This window comes from Lipophrys pholis (genome assembly GCF_963383615.2).
Source record: "Lipophrys pholis genome assembly, chromosome: 5".
Classification (NCBI taxonomy): Eukaryota; Metazoa; Chordata; class Actinopteri; order Blenniiformes; family Blenniidae; genus Lipophrys; species Lipophrys pholis.
In genome coordinates this window covers 10,655,616-10,671,248 of record NC_137628.1, presented here as the reverse complement: position 1 = coordinate 10,671,248, position 15,633 = coordinate 10,655,616, and the positions used below count along the sequence as shown (strand labels likewise).

Sequence of the window (15,633 nt, the reverse complement as noted above, 5' to 3'; positions counted from 1 at the left end):
ATTACTTTCTACCTGTTAATGACATGAAAGACTTTGTGTCAAGATATAAACTCAAGTCCATGGGCATGTGAAACCTTGAGTGACACTCCCAAAGAGTGTAAACACCTGAACTACCCACAGTTTAGTTAGACTAGTGAAGAGAAAAGCATGAACTGATGATCCTACGTGGCCCCCAAGACACATAACCAAGTCCAGTTTGCCTCATTCAGTCAAAATATTTATAATTATTGCAATTACTTAAGTGTTGATTTTCAAATAAAAAGATGCAGAAAGAACAATAATGTTAGTGTGGCTGCTGATTTTCTGTGAATTCTAAACATCAAATGTCATAATTGCTTTCTAAAAGTTATGAACAATTTCACCCCTCACTTTTAAATGGGAAATGAAATCCATTTGATAGTCAAGTGTTGACAGATTAAACTATTGTAGGCTTGCCTGCAATCTTATGTGTGTGTGTGTATGTATGTGTGTGTGTGTGTGTGTGTGTGTGTGTGCGTGCCTGCATCCCAGCTCTTACCATCCTCATCCCCCTTCTGAACGGGCTCGGAGGGCACCGAGGCCTCGCTGGAGCCGTACAGGTTGACCGAGTACACCCTGAACTGGTACTTTTGCCCGTCTTGCAAATCATAAACGGGGTAACGGGGGGAGTGCAGTTTGACTGCTGTGTTGATCCGCTGCCATGCTCCAGTGCCCGCTAAGCACTGCGGGGGGACGGGGGACGGAGGGGGCGGGGGAGGATGGGGGGGGGAAATGAGATGCTTTGATGATGTAGCAAAAACAAACAAACAAAAAGCTTTAAAGGGAGACAGTTTGGGTTATTTAAAGTGGGGCTGTGTGAGGGAACAGATCAAACTTCATGACTTCAGATTATAATGAGTTGAATAATAGAACAGGTCAGAACTTCCATTCTTATACAGTCCCTCTTTAAAAAAAATATGCACTGCCCCTTTAAGTGAACAAAAGTGTGTATTTGCACAGTCAGGGCTCACTTTAGTTTCATACCAGGTCAGACCTGTCCTTAAGAGTCACACTCATAAACAGTTGTATTCTGCTATTTTGGGAAACCTCTAATGAAGTTGACTGTATTTAAAGGAAATAAACAGCCATGAATGTAAATATAGAATCATACTATCAAGAAAACCTCATTCTCTGCTATTTTATATTGTACTTTATTTCATTTATATTTTTGATTCATCATGATATAAATACATTTTTAATGAGTATCTTTGGGTCAATCTTCAGAAGCTTTGCAGTCTACCAGGTGCTGCATATTATGCATAATTATTATTATCACTTTGTGTAGAATTCTCAGTTTGAATGAAAAACAGATACTTAAAATAATTTAATAATGGCCATCAGTTGCCAAGTTATACAGTATATCTCTACGCTGACTCAATGCACAGTGTTAGTATAAACAACGATCAGTCAAGGGCTATACAACCAAAATAAAGAGCCTCCCCCGGATGGTTTATATGTTGTGCTAAATGATTCCACTGAAAAAGCAGCTATAATACACATACTCAGATTTCAGGTTGGTGAATTCACTAACCTGAAATGTTGCAGCTGCGTACCGTTAACGCTTTGTGTTGTGATTGGCCATTGCAGCCCACTTCAGCATTGATAAACCTCCCACAGGGTTCCACAGACAGCAAGGCTGATCCCACAACAAGATGGTTGGCTTTCATTCCTCAGGGTGAGCAAGCGCTGGTGGGTTTGACTGGTTCTTTAAGTGGCATTCATATTGATCATCGTTCTCATTTTTTAACTAGGACTTTGTTCTTTATCTTGATGCTGGGTGCAAGTTACAGTTACCCAACCAAGAAAGGTATGGCGATCTCAACTTCACCCACCTAATGCTAATCTGGAAACATGCACTGACTCACTCTTGCTGTGTTTGAATTCAGAATCTGACTCCCCAGATGGTGGTTCCAATACAAACTCAAGCACTAGTGTGTATGAGCCAAATGGCTCTGGCTCCTTTGAAGGTGAAGATCAGGATGCTCCTCATAGCCTGATGTACTCTCAGCTGGGTGATGGGAGAGAACCAGTTGTATCTTCAGGCTTGGGTGGTGCTGATACCCTGGTGGGTCCAGTAATGGAAAATAAGGGACAAACTGTAATCCAAGGTAGATGGTACTAAAATTGGCTTTGTAGCAAAATAGGCTAACTTCACTTGATCTTTTAAACTCATCCTAGTGTTCTTCTTGAAGGTGTAACACTGTTTAACTGCCTGTTCTTCTCCTCAGATGTGGTGTGGCTCAAAGCATCACCTCTTCCTCTTACTCATGAAGGCTCTCCAGATTCCTCTGACATGGCTCCAGGAACTGGACCTGGGGAAGTGGAGTCTGGAGCAGGGGACCCTAAGCTAGATGGTCTTGGTCCTCGGAATCATAAGGCTGAACCAGCAGGTCCTGGTGCCCCGTACCAACTGGGTGACTTGTCCCACATGCAGAACACCTTTGAAGATGATTACTACGATACTGAACCAGAAACCCAAGCTGTCCCATTCCAGCAGCCTGGTGTCTTTGATTCTGAAGGGCCTGGGTCTGTTCTGGATGGTGCCAGTGATATCTTGGTGCCGTACTACAATGTCTACCCTTACTCGGAGTACTTGCTCCAGACTGGCCAGCATCCTCCGGGGACACTGTCTCGTCTCAGAAGCACCTTTGAGCAGGGCGAGGACTACTGGCATGACGCTCAATACGATAAGTACTACGACCTTCCTGTTGGTGATCAGCAAGTACATTTTCCCATCATGCAGCAGCAGATTGTGGGTCATGCCTGAGCAGCCCAGTAGGTGAGAAAATATTAAGAAAGTTATGATCACCCCCACAACTGACGATTGTCTGTAATGGCTGTTCTTCACTTTCAGGCTGACTTCAATGTGCTGTGAACCAGTTAACTTTAATAAATGACTTTCATAAAATGCTCTTTTGTATAATTGTGGTTAAAGGGGTAGAAGTTGTGAAATTAATTTGCTGTAAAAAGTAGCAACAGGAAAATGTAGATTTTCAACTGGTTTCATCCAAAACTTGACCCATAACAGCGGCTGGTGCATTAATGCCATGCTTAAAAGATTTTGCACTCTGTGCCTAAAGACTGATTGTACCCTGTATGGCTTGCTTTAATATGACCCCACCGCCAGTCTGTTCAGTGTTGATTGCTAGAAAAATCTAAATATACACACTACAATTTACACAAAAACAAAGTGAACCAAAACCCTAAGAATGGTTTCATGAGGCGCATTGTCAAACAAGACTTCACTGGATCCTTCTAGTACACTAAGCACATGCCCACTAAAATGAAGGTCTTCTAGTAGTTTATATACAACCGTCTATAGCTTCGGTCTGCGGTTTCGATCCAATGGTTAAGAACCACTGACTGGCATACACTTGTGTGATGTTTGCTACAATAATCGCAGTCTACCATGACAATACTAAACAGCTTTGAAATCCAGATGGGGAACAGGGATGCATTGTTGCTCAAACTGCATGTTTTCCAGCATATGGACATTTCGGTGCATCACATCTTTATTTTTCACTTATCAAATTAAAATTTCAGTCCTTTTAAAAAGTACTGGCAGATACGCTCTGACTTTTATGTACTCTCCAAGTATAAGGAATCATTCACTGACATGCTTCGTTTGCATAACCATGAAAGATGGGGATATTCCTTAATCTGAGCCAGGCAGAGCATATAGATGTTAAATAAGAGGCCCAAGGATGAAGTCTTAAGGAACTCCAAGTTTTCAGATGCTTGGATTCATAATTACCGATAAACACAAGAATGCATCTTGCATGTAAGATTTAATGCAGTGCCAGAAATTCCCAACCATTTTCCCCAAGTCTGTCAAGCAACATGTTCTGTTTTGGTCAACTGTGTGAAAAGCAGTACACCGATCTAATAACACTAAATGTGAAGTGACTTGGGCAGCGGTGGACTAGAGGTTAGAGAAGCGGACTTGGGATGGGGAGTTTGCAGGTTGAAATCCCACAACTGAAGTGTCATCGTTGAGTCCCTGAGATAAACCATTGACCCCCATCAGTGCTGTAATGACTGCAACTTCGCAACTTACAAATCCTATGGTCAATGCAGGAAAAAATGATTTACCACAAGGGAATTAATAAAGTGCGATTAAATGTGTCACTGCTCACATAAATATTGTTCAACACTTTAATTAATGCAGTTTCATTCCTGTGGTTTGACCTCTATCCAGACTGAAAGACATCGATGTAACTGTCTTACATCTCAACCTAAATAAAAAGTTGAGGTTTAAATGCTGCTGTCTTTTGAGCCTTTGGAAAGTTCAGGTGCTACACAGTTAAAGTTTTTTTTTTTTTTTTTTTTCCAAACAGATTGTCGGCAGAGTCTCAGAAACAGTAGTTGCTGTAAGGTGCTGAACAATGTCTGTTAGAGCTGCACAGTCTAGAAGGTCAAACTCTGCAAGGTTAGCCATAATATTGTGCTGAAGCACAGGTGTCACAGCCATGTCTGAAGTAGGCTGGCCCACTCTTCATTATCTGCACAGTTGTTTGGGTAAAATAAAATGCTAAATCCTCGCATGCCTCAACAGATGTTGAGGGGGGACTGATGCTGAGCGGTCAGTCAGTTTACAAAGTGTCAACATTGCTGTTGTATTTTGGTCAAAGCCTGACAGATCAAAATCTAGTTGGCGCTTAATTTCCCTCCACCCGCACTCCACCAACTTACCAATGTATTATTCCTCAATTGGGTTTTATGCCTACCGCAGACAGCTCTGGCCATGACTGGGGCTGTTATCAATACAATTTCTTAGCTTTGGAGCTGGCGTTATCTACAAGGCCATTGACAGGAGCTGAAGGCAGAGCTGCTGTGTGAGTGAACGTCTGGGTAAAATGAGTTTTCATCAATGTGTAACTTTCTGATCAACTCTGTCTTAGTTCTACCGCAATCAGCTAAGATGGAGATTTTAAATAAGGAGTATCAAACTTGGGCCCTGTTTACATGACACTGACCACACACACTCATGCATGCAGAGAATAATACACGATAAACATTAACAATGCGAGTACATGGACATTTGTATGGACAGACGACAAAGTTGGATTGTCATTATTTGTGACGCTCAACTACTGTATCTATTCGCACATGTGTGCACCGTGTGCATATTCTTCTGTTATATTGTATTTTTACCTGCTTTTTTGTGCAATACATCCACCCCCATACTCTGTACATGTCCACACTTATAGGCACCGTGTGCATATTTTTCTATTATATTGTATCTTTATCTGCTTTTTTTAGTTCCTGCTATGTGTGCTTCTTTCTCTGTACTATCCTGCTGTACCACTACAAATTTCTCCACATGCGAGATAAATAAAGGGATATCTTATGTGCAGAAGAACTATTTCCTTCGGCTGTGGTGCGAATGTGCAGTAGTTTCGTTCTCGAAATGTTCGGCTTTCACCGTTTAAATGGAGATTTAATGGAGCGACACATTCCTTCTAATGTTTATAGAAATAGTCTATTAATCTATCTAATTTTATGAACTGACACAACCGATGTCAGACTAGAAAAAAAATGACTGTTTTGTTTTTCCTGATAGGCTTTTGATCACCTGCTATTTGATATCACTTGTATATTAAACAAAGTGACATGGCATCTTCCGCATCCCTGGTGCTGCTCTGATGGATGCTGCCTAGTGACCTTTGGTGCTAATGACTCATCAATGTGACTGAGCTAACACGCTCCCTCACAGGTGAGGTTGGAGGGGGGGGGGGGGGTTGCTGGACTGGGACAGAGGCGTCCTTCATTTCTCCAGGGTGATGTGGATTAAAAGATCACACGAAGGGGGAGATATGGAGGCAGTCTTCCAGTTTGCACTGTTGTCCTTGGTGCCTATCATCATGCTCCTGTTTGAGCGAGTTGTCCCAAGGGCATGATGTGAGTTGGCCCCAAGCAGTCTGGATCCAACGATATTTGGGTGTAACCCTATCATGGTTAAAGATGTCCTTATACTTAGTGCAGGAAAACTCCACCATGTGAGAGGGGGTCCAGATTAAAACTATCCAAATTATTGCTAAATTCTACAGACAACAATGCTGAATATTTAACAAATGAGTAGATGTAAACTTGCATTTCTTTGTGATGGTCAGTTGGCAGCAAAGCATGACAACCTTGTTATCAGTGGCTTGTAATGTAACTCAAAATTAATATGCTGGTCCAATTCAAACTAAAAAGCCAGCTGGAACAACTTTGACACACTTACATTTCTGGTTGGTGGATTCACCAACCTGTATTGTTGCATCTGTGTATTGTTAAATCATTGTGTTCTGATTGGTCAGAGCAACCCCCCTGCAGCATTTATAAAGCTCTTACGGGCTTACACAGGCAGCAGACAACAAGATGGCTGGCTTCCTCTCCTCAGGGTAAGCAGGCAGTTGTGCTTCAGGCTGTTTTTTGTAAGTTGTGTAGTCGTTATTCATATTCTTCACTTTTTTCTTTAACTAGGTTTTTGCTCTTTACCTTGATGCTGGGTGCAAGTTACAGTTACCCAACCAAAAAAGGTATGGTGCTCTCAACATAATTTCCAAATGCTGTTCTTTAAACTTGATCTTATTCATTTCTCTGGCTCTTCCTGTGTGTACGTTCAGGTTCTGACCACCAAAGCACTGGTCATAGTGGTGTTCCAACTGGGGTGACATACTCCCAGGTTGGTGTTGGGAGAAGACCAGTTGGACCTGTGGGCCATGCACCTGTTTATTATGGGGGCAGCTATCCTGGGGGTTCAGTACTGGAAAATAGGGGACCAGTTGCAACCCAAGGTAGATAATCCCAAAAAATAGCTGCGTGGAAGAATCAGTTGATTCTGTCTCATTCAGTTTCAGTCATTGCTCGACTGCTTGTGACTTGTCTCCTTAGATGTAGCATGGCTCAAAGCACCACCTGCCCCTCTTACTGATGTTGACGTCGATGGAGGAGCTGGATCTGGGGGAGCGGGAGCCGGAAGCGCTGGAGGAGTGGGTGGAGCAGGAGGAGCAGGAGGTGCAGGAGGTGCAGGAGGAGGAGCTGGAGGAGCAGGAGCAGGAGGTGCAGGAGGGGCAGGCAGTGTGGTGCCAGTTGGCCATGGTCCTCACAGCCATGGGGGTGATCCATTAGGTCCTAGTGGACCCTACCAGCCGGGTGAACTGTCGCACATGCAGAACACCTTCGAACATGGCAACTATGATACTGAGACAGAAACCCAAGGTGTCCCATTCCAGCAGGGTGGTGGGCCTGTGGCTCTGCCTGGGGCTGTCTTTTTGGATCCCAACGACCAGTCCGGGCAATTCTTCCCAGGTCACCCAAGTTACCCAGACTACAACGTGTATCCTTACTATGACTTCTTGTTCCTGACTGGTCAGTATCCTCCAGGCACAGTGTCTCATTTCAGCAGCAACTTTGAACAGGGCAAGGACTTCTGGCACGATGCGCACTACAACAAGTATTATTACCGCTATCCTGGTGGTGATGGTCAGCAAGTGAAGTACAAGTATTAGGCCTGAGCAGATTTGGAGGTGAGAAGATATTCAGTAAGCTATGTTCATTGTTGTAACTGACATGTCGTTGTGTCTCTAATGGCTTTTCCTTTTTTTCAGGGCTGACATCTGTGCCATTGCTGTAACCCTTGCTGATTTGAATAAATTACTTTTATACAATGCCTCATTTCAGTGAAGTCGTCTGTAAGAAAATAAAAGCTGTAGTATGGATAATCTATTGCTATGTTTAGAGGTGATGTCTATATACTCGATACCAGGGATGTCAAACACATTTTAGTTCACATACAACCTAACTTCATCTTGAGTAGGCTGTGCTGGTAAAATAGCGCTATAATAACCTTTAAATTTAAACCAAACAATTACTACCAAAAACAACTTCCATCTCAAGATAAAGAGAATGTTAATAAAACCTTCTGGTGCAAATAACAGTGAAATGTCAAAAAAAACCTTCTCCTGTAGCTGTTTCATTATGGGTGTTTTAACAAACTCACCCTGATAGCATGGCTTTGAGGCTGGTCTGATAGGAACGAGGTAGCGAGTTTTCACAGCAGCATCACTCATATCTCAGCTCAGGTCTCAGTGTTGTGTCTGCTACTATTAAGAAAATTGTCCCCCCCAAAAAATCAATGTTTTCTTTGAAATTCTTCCCATTTGCTTGGTGGTTCAGTTGGATTGGAGCCTCTTGTGGGCTGGTTTTGGCCCACAGGCCTTATGTTTGACACCCCTGCTCTATAGTATAGCATTCAGTGCCAAATGGAGTAGAATCGCTTGGTTTATATGAGGAAAGTGGCAACAGATACCAAAATGTCAGTTTATATTGCTTGAGATCTGTCTTTGACTCCCAGAAGACTAAACTTCAGGTTAGTAATCTTTGACAATGTATTTAAAATTTCTTTTTTTTTTTTTCATAAAGATTTACAAGAAATCCACTCTAAAAGAAACAATGTCCCTTTTAAAAAGCTGTATATGTAAAATCTCATGCTACATTTACTTTAAAAAGAACATTTAACCTCAGAACATGCTGCCATTTAACCTTGAATGTTCAATGCCAAGCAGCTTGTGAATGAAAAAAAACAAACCCTGTACTGTATTGAATTCTCACATTAGTGGTTGTTACAAGTAGTCATAACATCTGAGAGGAATATTTTTTTTGAGGGGGGTTGACTCTGCAGCTCACTGAGGAACTAAAAATGTGATTAGTGATATGTTGCTCTATGATTTCTACGCAGGAATCAGTGGATGGCATTTTGAAACAATGTCAGGATGCTCACTAGAACAGGTACTACGAGTTTCCTGTTGGTGGAGGCAATGACAAACCAGTGAAGAACTTCTCCATTGTAGCACAGCGGACTGTTGGTCCGGCCTGAGCAGCATAGCAGGTGACAAAATAATAACAACACTACGATCACTGCCCTGAGTGACATACAGTTGTGTTCTCTTCGCTGTCATACTGACTTCCATGTACCGTTACTGTGAATTAGGTTCACTTGAATAAAACATTTTCAAAAATACATTCTCCAGCTTTAGTAATTTCCCAGGTGGAAGATGTACGATCATCTAGTTTGAATATGCACAAAGACATGTACACATTGACACACAGTGTCAGTGGGTAATAAAAACTTGGCTGGGAGTGTTCAGGTCATATGTGCCCAACAACTGAGGCCAAACAGGCCAGAAGACAGTTTGACTGCTACATTTAGTCTGATTATAAACCACAACAGGATGTAAAACCTGCTTCAAACTCCTGTAGCTCACACTCTACGTGAACAAAAACATGCCAAGTATAAGAACCTAAACACATCTGTCACAAAAGCCTGGAGCTCTACACCTTTTTCAAAAAAGTAAATGCAGTATGTAACAACTGTCTTGACAAAGTTATTTGCTGCCCTCCAATGGCTGATGTCTGTAGCTGCACAACATTTAACTTTGAAATCTACCAGACTAAAGGCCTTCTCATGCTCTCCGCAAGGCGCGTCTGCAGACCGTGCGCAGGTCGCAGGTGCGCACAAGATTGTGTCCACACTACACTCTGGGTTCACTTCCCTTCGCGTTCCATAACGTAACGTAACGATCCCGAAAATATGTCCACTTCTGCTGCCTGGCGTTCTCCACCTTTCCTAAAGTAGTTTATGTTTCACTTCAGAAGTTCTGAGCCTCTGGCTCTTTATTTGCTTTTAAATTGTGATTGTTCAGATGGGGAGATGGAGGATCTCCTCACACAAGCTCCCAGTAGACTCTGGCGCATGCGCAGTCGGGGCGCACAGGTCGCGTGGTCAGAAAATTTGGGCTGCGCGCGGTTGACTGCAGAAAGGTCGGTGTGCACCCGAGCGCACGGGGGCGTTGACGGGTTTGACGTCACTGTGCACACGCACCTTGCAGAGAGAATGAGAAGGCCTTCGAACCCTAATGTCCCCCATGAATGACTTGGCTTATTTCTAGAATTACCAGCACGAAGATATCAGGTTTTGATAAAATCCAACATAATATCTGTGTTTTTCTAAATTGAACATCCTGAAAAAAAAAGTTGAGCCCCAACTGTGCAAATCACACATGATGCACTTTTAGTGGCGTCATGTTAAAAAGCAAAACAAAAATGCACTATTTAATCTCTTTTGGTGCAGAACCGTTCAACCATAGAAAAGCTTTTCTGCTGAAGATCTGAAACGTGTAAAATCCTGCATCAGTACTGTTTAATAACAAATTTTATGTTGATAGTCTACTTGTAATTCAGTGTTTAAGAAGTTTACAGAGTGTAATGGATTTCAGTGTTGAGTGAAGCAGAGCTGCACCAAAAGTTCATCCATTAAACAGACTCTAAAACAGAGGCGGTGAATGTTGAGTGGAGGGAGACCCAGCGAGCGACACACACCTTCTCAATGACGTACGACAGAGGAGCTCGTCCGCGTGGGCTGGGGGGCTTCCAGCTCAGTACCACATACGACTGATAAATTTCAGATGCATGCACGTCTGTGGGTTCGCCCGGGATAGTTACGTAGCCTGGATTGGGAGTGAATGGTGTTGAAGCATGGAGATAACACAGCAGCGACTGTTGGAAAAGTCTCACATTTGGCAGTATCTGAAACTGGACAGTTTCAGTAGAATTGTATTGCTTTATAAACTAAGGTGTATGAATATCTTGAAGCAATGTAGAAAATGCTACCTGAATGCATGTGACTTCTACAATTTGACAGCTCCAGCTTCTGTTCAGTCTGACTGGTGAAAATCAGTCATCCCTTCAACACCAGTTTTTTTAACACTGGATGAAGACAATACGCATCTCATGTCTTATACTCGTGTTTTCAAACTACTTTGAGATTTTGTTTCTCTCACAAAGTGGCTTTAAGTTAAGCTTTGTAGTCTTTAACACATTCTCACAGTATGATGCTAACTCCAAAATGAACAAAATGCTTAGATTTCATTTTCCGTTGATACAATAATTTCATTTTTAACTGATTAAAAGAATTGACACTTAATATAGTCACCATTCTGACATGTTATCTATGCTAGCATGTGGATTATGCACGTGCCAGAGGAATGACTTTGTTAGGAAAGTGATCTGGTTCTTTCAGCTGAAATTAAAACAAAAACTTGCCTAAAAACAATTCAAAGACTATTTAGAGTCTCTTTGAACTGTGTGCTGGTAGCCTGGACTTACAATGGTCTGTTTCAGCCCACGTTTACACAACCTTTTCAAGCGAAAACGGAGAACTTTGATTGTGTTTTGGGTTCGTTTTGCACAACAGTGGTGCTCAGAGCCAAATGAAAACACAACTTTTTAAAAACCGCTCCCAAAGTGAAACTTTTTGAGAATGCTCTTACTCTGTCTCCTTTTTCTGAAACTACTGTACACGTGCACCACATCGTAGTAAACAATTGTTCTGAAACGTTTCTGAAACGACAGCGTAAACAAGATTTGTTTTCACTTGAAACATTGTGATGTAAACGGGGCCTAAATGTGACAGACAACTTGAATTTATTAGAAGAACTGCACTAATTGCAGTTTTCTTGTACATACTTAGAAAACCACTGACCTACTACACATGAAAAATGTACTGAAAATATTAACTCTGAAAGTTGTGCCATTCTTGAATTCAATTATTCAATTGAAATGAAGGAAAAGTGAACTCATTGCTCTTGTGGTGTTTGGTGACTAATAACATCATTTGGCTTTTGCTTAAATGAAAGACAAAAATTACCTATCGAGACACAAATAATGCGAAGCAGTACAAAATTAAATAAAACTGTAATGTGTGACTTCTACAACAGTACAAACTGTAATATTACACTTTAAACATTTTTTTTTATTCCTGTATGTTATGGGGGTTGTGTTAAAGTGACAAAGAATGAAATTCAAGGTGTGAGAAAAAAGAATTCAATTGGAAAACAAAATGGTATTTCAAATCTTTTTAGTGAATGATAGTGGGAAATCCTAAACTGGAGTTAAAACAAAGATTGCACCACAAAAGTTAGGACAAGAGTTTTTAAATGTGTTGTGTTTCAGAGTAAGAAAGTTGTGTAGCAGATGTTTGGAAACTAGAAGTTCAGTCTGAGTTGTTTCATGTTTAAGAGTCATATTGAGTCTGTTTCTAACTTTTATCACAGTTCTAGCCGGAGGTTTTACCATGAGAAAAATAAATCAAACTTTTTTTTCTCAGATTGTTCTTTTGTTTTGAGCATTTTTGTTGTTTGCAGAATCGACACAAGAAACAGTGATCCTGTCTTTGTAAAGGAGGAAACGTGTGGTGATGTGCCAAATACAACAATGAATGAGATGTTCATGATGTTGAAGCGATGGAGAATGGAAATGTGTTTTCCTTGTGACATTACTTCTGCATTTGCAGCATAACAACCCTGAAAATGTGATTAGGATGTGCTGTTGGAAAGAGGAGGGGCTGCTAGTAATCCAGGAGGTTAAAGGAGTTTATAGGTCGTAGAAAAGAAAGCCCGGTTCACCCAGATTGGTTTGTACACCACTATACCTTCCAGATCATCGTCTCTGATCACTATGTCGTATTTTCCATGGATTTTTATCACTGTTGCAGAAAACAAGAGGTTGGGTTAGGAGACGCTGGCACCCTGTCGTCCTGCTCTGTGTTTACCTTGCTCGGTACCTTGCAGCCTCTCGCTCTCCGCAGCATCAATGGCCGTCACCTTGTCGGACTTGCGCGACGGCCTGCTGATGCCGGCCTTGTTCACGGCTCTTACACGGAAGTGGTAGGAGCGGCCCACGCTCAGGCCGTGAACTGGGTATTTGCACACGTTGACCGGAGAGTCGTTGCACTGGACCCAGGTGTCGGAGCCAGCTTCACACCTGCACATCAGACCAGGAGCAGATCAGATTTCTATTGGCTCTTGCTGATAGTTTCCCAATATTTCAGTCCATGTTGCTGATCTTCTTTTTATTAGAATATTTCATTAATTTCATTCACAGTTTCAAGCAGTTTTCATACTTGTTGTGCAGTTTCTTTGTTTGATTCAAAGTTTAAAAAAGAAAAAAAGAAAAGAAAAGCTCACACTTGATCCAGTGAGCTTTACACATGCAGTACATGCCGCGATTAAGAACATGGAACAAAACATGGAGGACTGCATGTGTTGCAACTGTGGTGACTTATATTCATATCCCCCAAAATAAAACTTCAATAAATGCAACACCCTGCGTGTGGGCTTTGTACCAAGTTTGAATATTATTGGTATAAATGTCGAGAAAACTAATGAAAATCCTTTAATCTTCTTCAAAACCCTCCAAACTCTCAGCTCATCGTCATGTCAGACCATCTAAAGTAGCCAAAGTATCTCACGCAGTGTTGTTGAATGAAGACGTATCTTTTTCAACCTGCATGTCTTCATTCTGAGACCTAACCTGCTGGCAGTTACTTCTTGGGCATCGTCTGCGATGTCGTCAGCTGTATTAATATTGTGTGCAGCTCGGGTCTATTTGAAGAAGCTCTGCAGTTTTCAGGGTGCTGACTCACCGATCCACAAAGTATCCGGATATTGGCGCCTCGTTCACGGTGTTGGGCGGTTTCCAGGCAACCAGGACGAAGTCCGCGTTCACGTCATAGGCCTTCACGCTCATTGGAGCTCCGGGGGCTCCAGCCACAGAGGGGGTGGCATCTAGGAGGGAGGGGGGAAGGAAGGAAATGAGAAACGTAGGAAGGAAGGAAGGAAGGAAGGAAGGAAGGAAGGAAAGAAGGAAGGAAGGAAGGAAGGAAGGAAGGAAGGAAGGAAGGAAGGAAGGAAGGAAGGAAGGAAGGAAGGAAGGAAGGAAGGAAGGAAGGAAGGAAGTGAGGAACGTCAGAAGGAAGGAAGGAATCATGAGCACTGAAATAGTTCAAGTCCCGGGTGTTCATCTGTTCTCTAAGTTGGGATCTTTTTAATATCTGTGTTTCTTCATGTAGTAAAACTATGGTGTCCACGAGTCAGTTATTTGGTTATTTTTCTGAAACAGAAATAAAACGGGATGTTCTGATCAAGTTTTCTAGGAGATGATAGAACTCCAGTTCAATTGAAGAACCTGTTTGCATTTCTTTAGCTTCAGCTGGAGTCTTAGCCTTAAACAGAGGTCAAAGGTCATTTTGCATTGACGCATTAAACCCTGTTACTGGTGATGACACACATTCTGCAGAGCTGTGACTGACCGGAGACGAACAGATAGGCGCTGTGCTCGGCGGTGCCGTCCTTGGTGAAGATGCGCAGGGTGTAGAGACCCTCGTCGTCCTTGGCCAGGTGGGGCAGCGTTAGACGAGCAGAACTTCCACACACTGACATCTCCGCCAGCTTTCCCGGTTTCAGCAGTTTATCTTAATGACATGAGAAAGAGTGTTGGTCTGTTGCTCTGCTTGTTTGTTTTGTGCAACAAACTAGTACAATGGAATATAAGAATAAGAATATAATAGAATATATGGAAATTCTTGAACCAATAGACGTGGCAGTCACATGAAAGGCGCTAAATCGATCCACTAAGAGCTGTTTGGGGGGTTAAGTGTCTTGCTCAAGGACAGTTTGACATGTAGATAGAAGAAGATGGGGAATCGAACCCGCAACCCCCCGACTGAAAGATGACCACTCTCCCAACTGAGCCACAGCTACCCCTTAAACCCACCATTTCTGTTTTAACCGTGTACACAGCAGAACTTTGCTTGGATTCAACCCTGTGATGGCTGAATGCTTCTCAGAGTGGAAGACATGCTGCCGACCATCTACTGCACACTGAAGGACGAGGAGATTTGTGATGGAAACACCTCATTGATTCTCAGGATAGCCTCTCCTCATATGCAGAACAGTGACTGTATAGATTAGAACCTCACAAATCATGCCAAGACAACAACCAGGCAGTCATTGTTTAGATGTCAATGACTCATTAATATTAGGTGTGGTCGCCACCATTAGTCGTAACTTCAGCAGAACTTCATGAATAAATGAGTTATTAGACGTACAGAGTGCAGCCAGCTAAACTATGTGACGGCTCTGAGGACATATTGAAACAAACACCACATGAATCACACTAAATCAAGAGATTGTCTGTAGTTGAAACAAAGCAGCCACCAGAGCTCATATAACCACAAGCATGGAGCAACAAATAATCCTAAGCAGAGAATTACTATTAAGTCAAAAAGACACTGCTCAGAGTAAAAAGTACGAAGACTGAGTTATTGTTATGAAATTATGAAATGTTAATTCGTTAATCATGATTAATTAATTTCAAACTCAAAAGTACAATGCAAAGGTTGTGTTAAAAACTTAGACATATTTATTGTGTCCAGTGTATGTAGATGATGGTCCGTTATTTTGTTTGTATTCTTTTAACATTTCAAAGGATTCCTGTCAGTTGTTTCGAAGTCAAAACCTCTCAGAGAGTCATCCATTCCCACAATGTGCAATCTAATCTGTACACAGACTCGTTGATGAGTAAGTGAAGAAATGAGGGAGTGTCTCTGTACCATCTCGGTACCACTGGGCGAGCGGTGGTATGTTGGGGAGGTCCGGGACCACCACCATGGAGCACACCAGCGAGGCTGAGCCGCCCTCCACACCGAAGGTCACGTGGAACCTGTCGAGCAGGGTGACCTCCAGCTTACTGGCGTGGATCTCAGTCAGATGAGGCACTGGATAACAGGGA

General features: G+C 42.3%; 1 protein-coding gene across 6 annotated transcripts in view; it reads right to left on the bottom strand.

Moving 5' to 3' along the window:
* myom2a (myomesin 2a) overlaps positions 1 to 15,633 on the bottom strand; it is a gene marked incomplete at its 5' end in the record, with an annotated part of 49,538 nt that overhangs the window by 21,362 nt on the left and 12,543 nt on the right. For 3 of the 6 annotated variants that reach the window (XM_080463417.1, XM_080463419.1, XM_080463418.1), the window contains 4 exons: positions 12,614 to 12,825; positions 13,487 to 13,628; positions 14,153 to 14,314; positions 15,455 to 15,619. In XM_080463417.1, the coding sequence (XP_080319543.1) occupies positions 12,614 to 12,825; positions 13,487 to 13,628; positions 14,153 to 14,314; positions 15,455 to 15,619 (681 nt within the window). Of the gene's footprint in view, positions 1 to 517; positions 702 to 10,383; positions 10,512 to 12,493; positions 12,548 to 12,613; positions 12,826 to 13,486; positions 13,629 to 14,152; positions 14,315 to 15,454; positions 15,620 to 15,633 lie in introns of all 6 variants that reach the window. The other 3 variants (XM_080463415.1, XM_080463416.1, XM_080463420.1) reach the window with 2 other exon arrangements.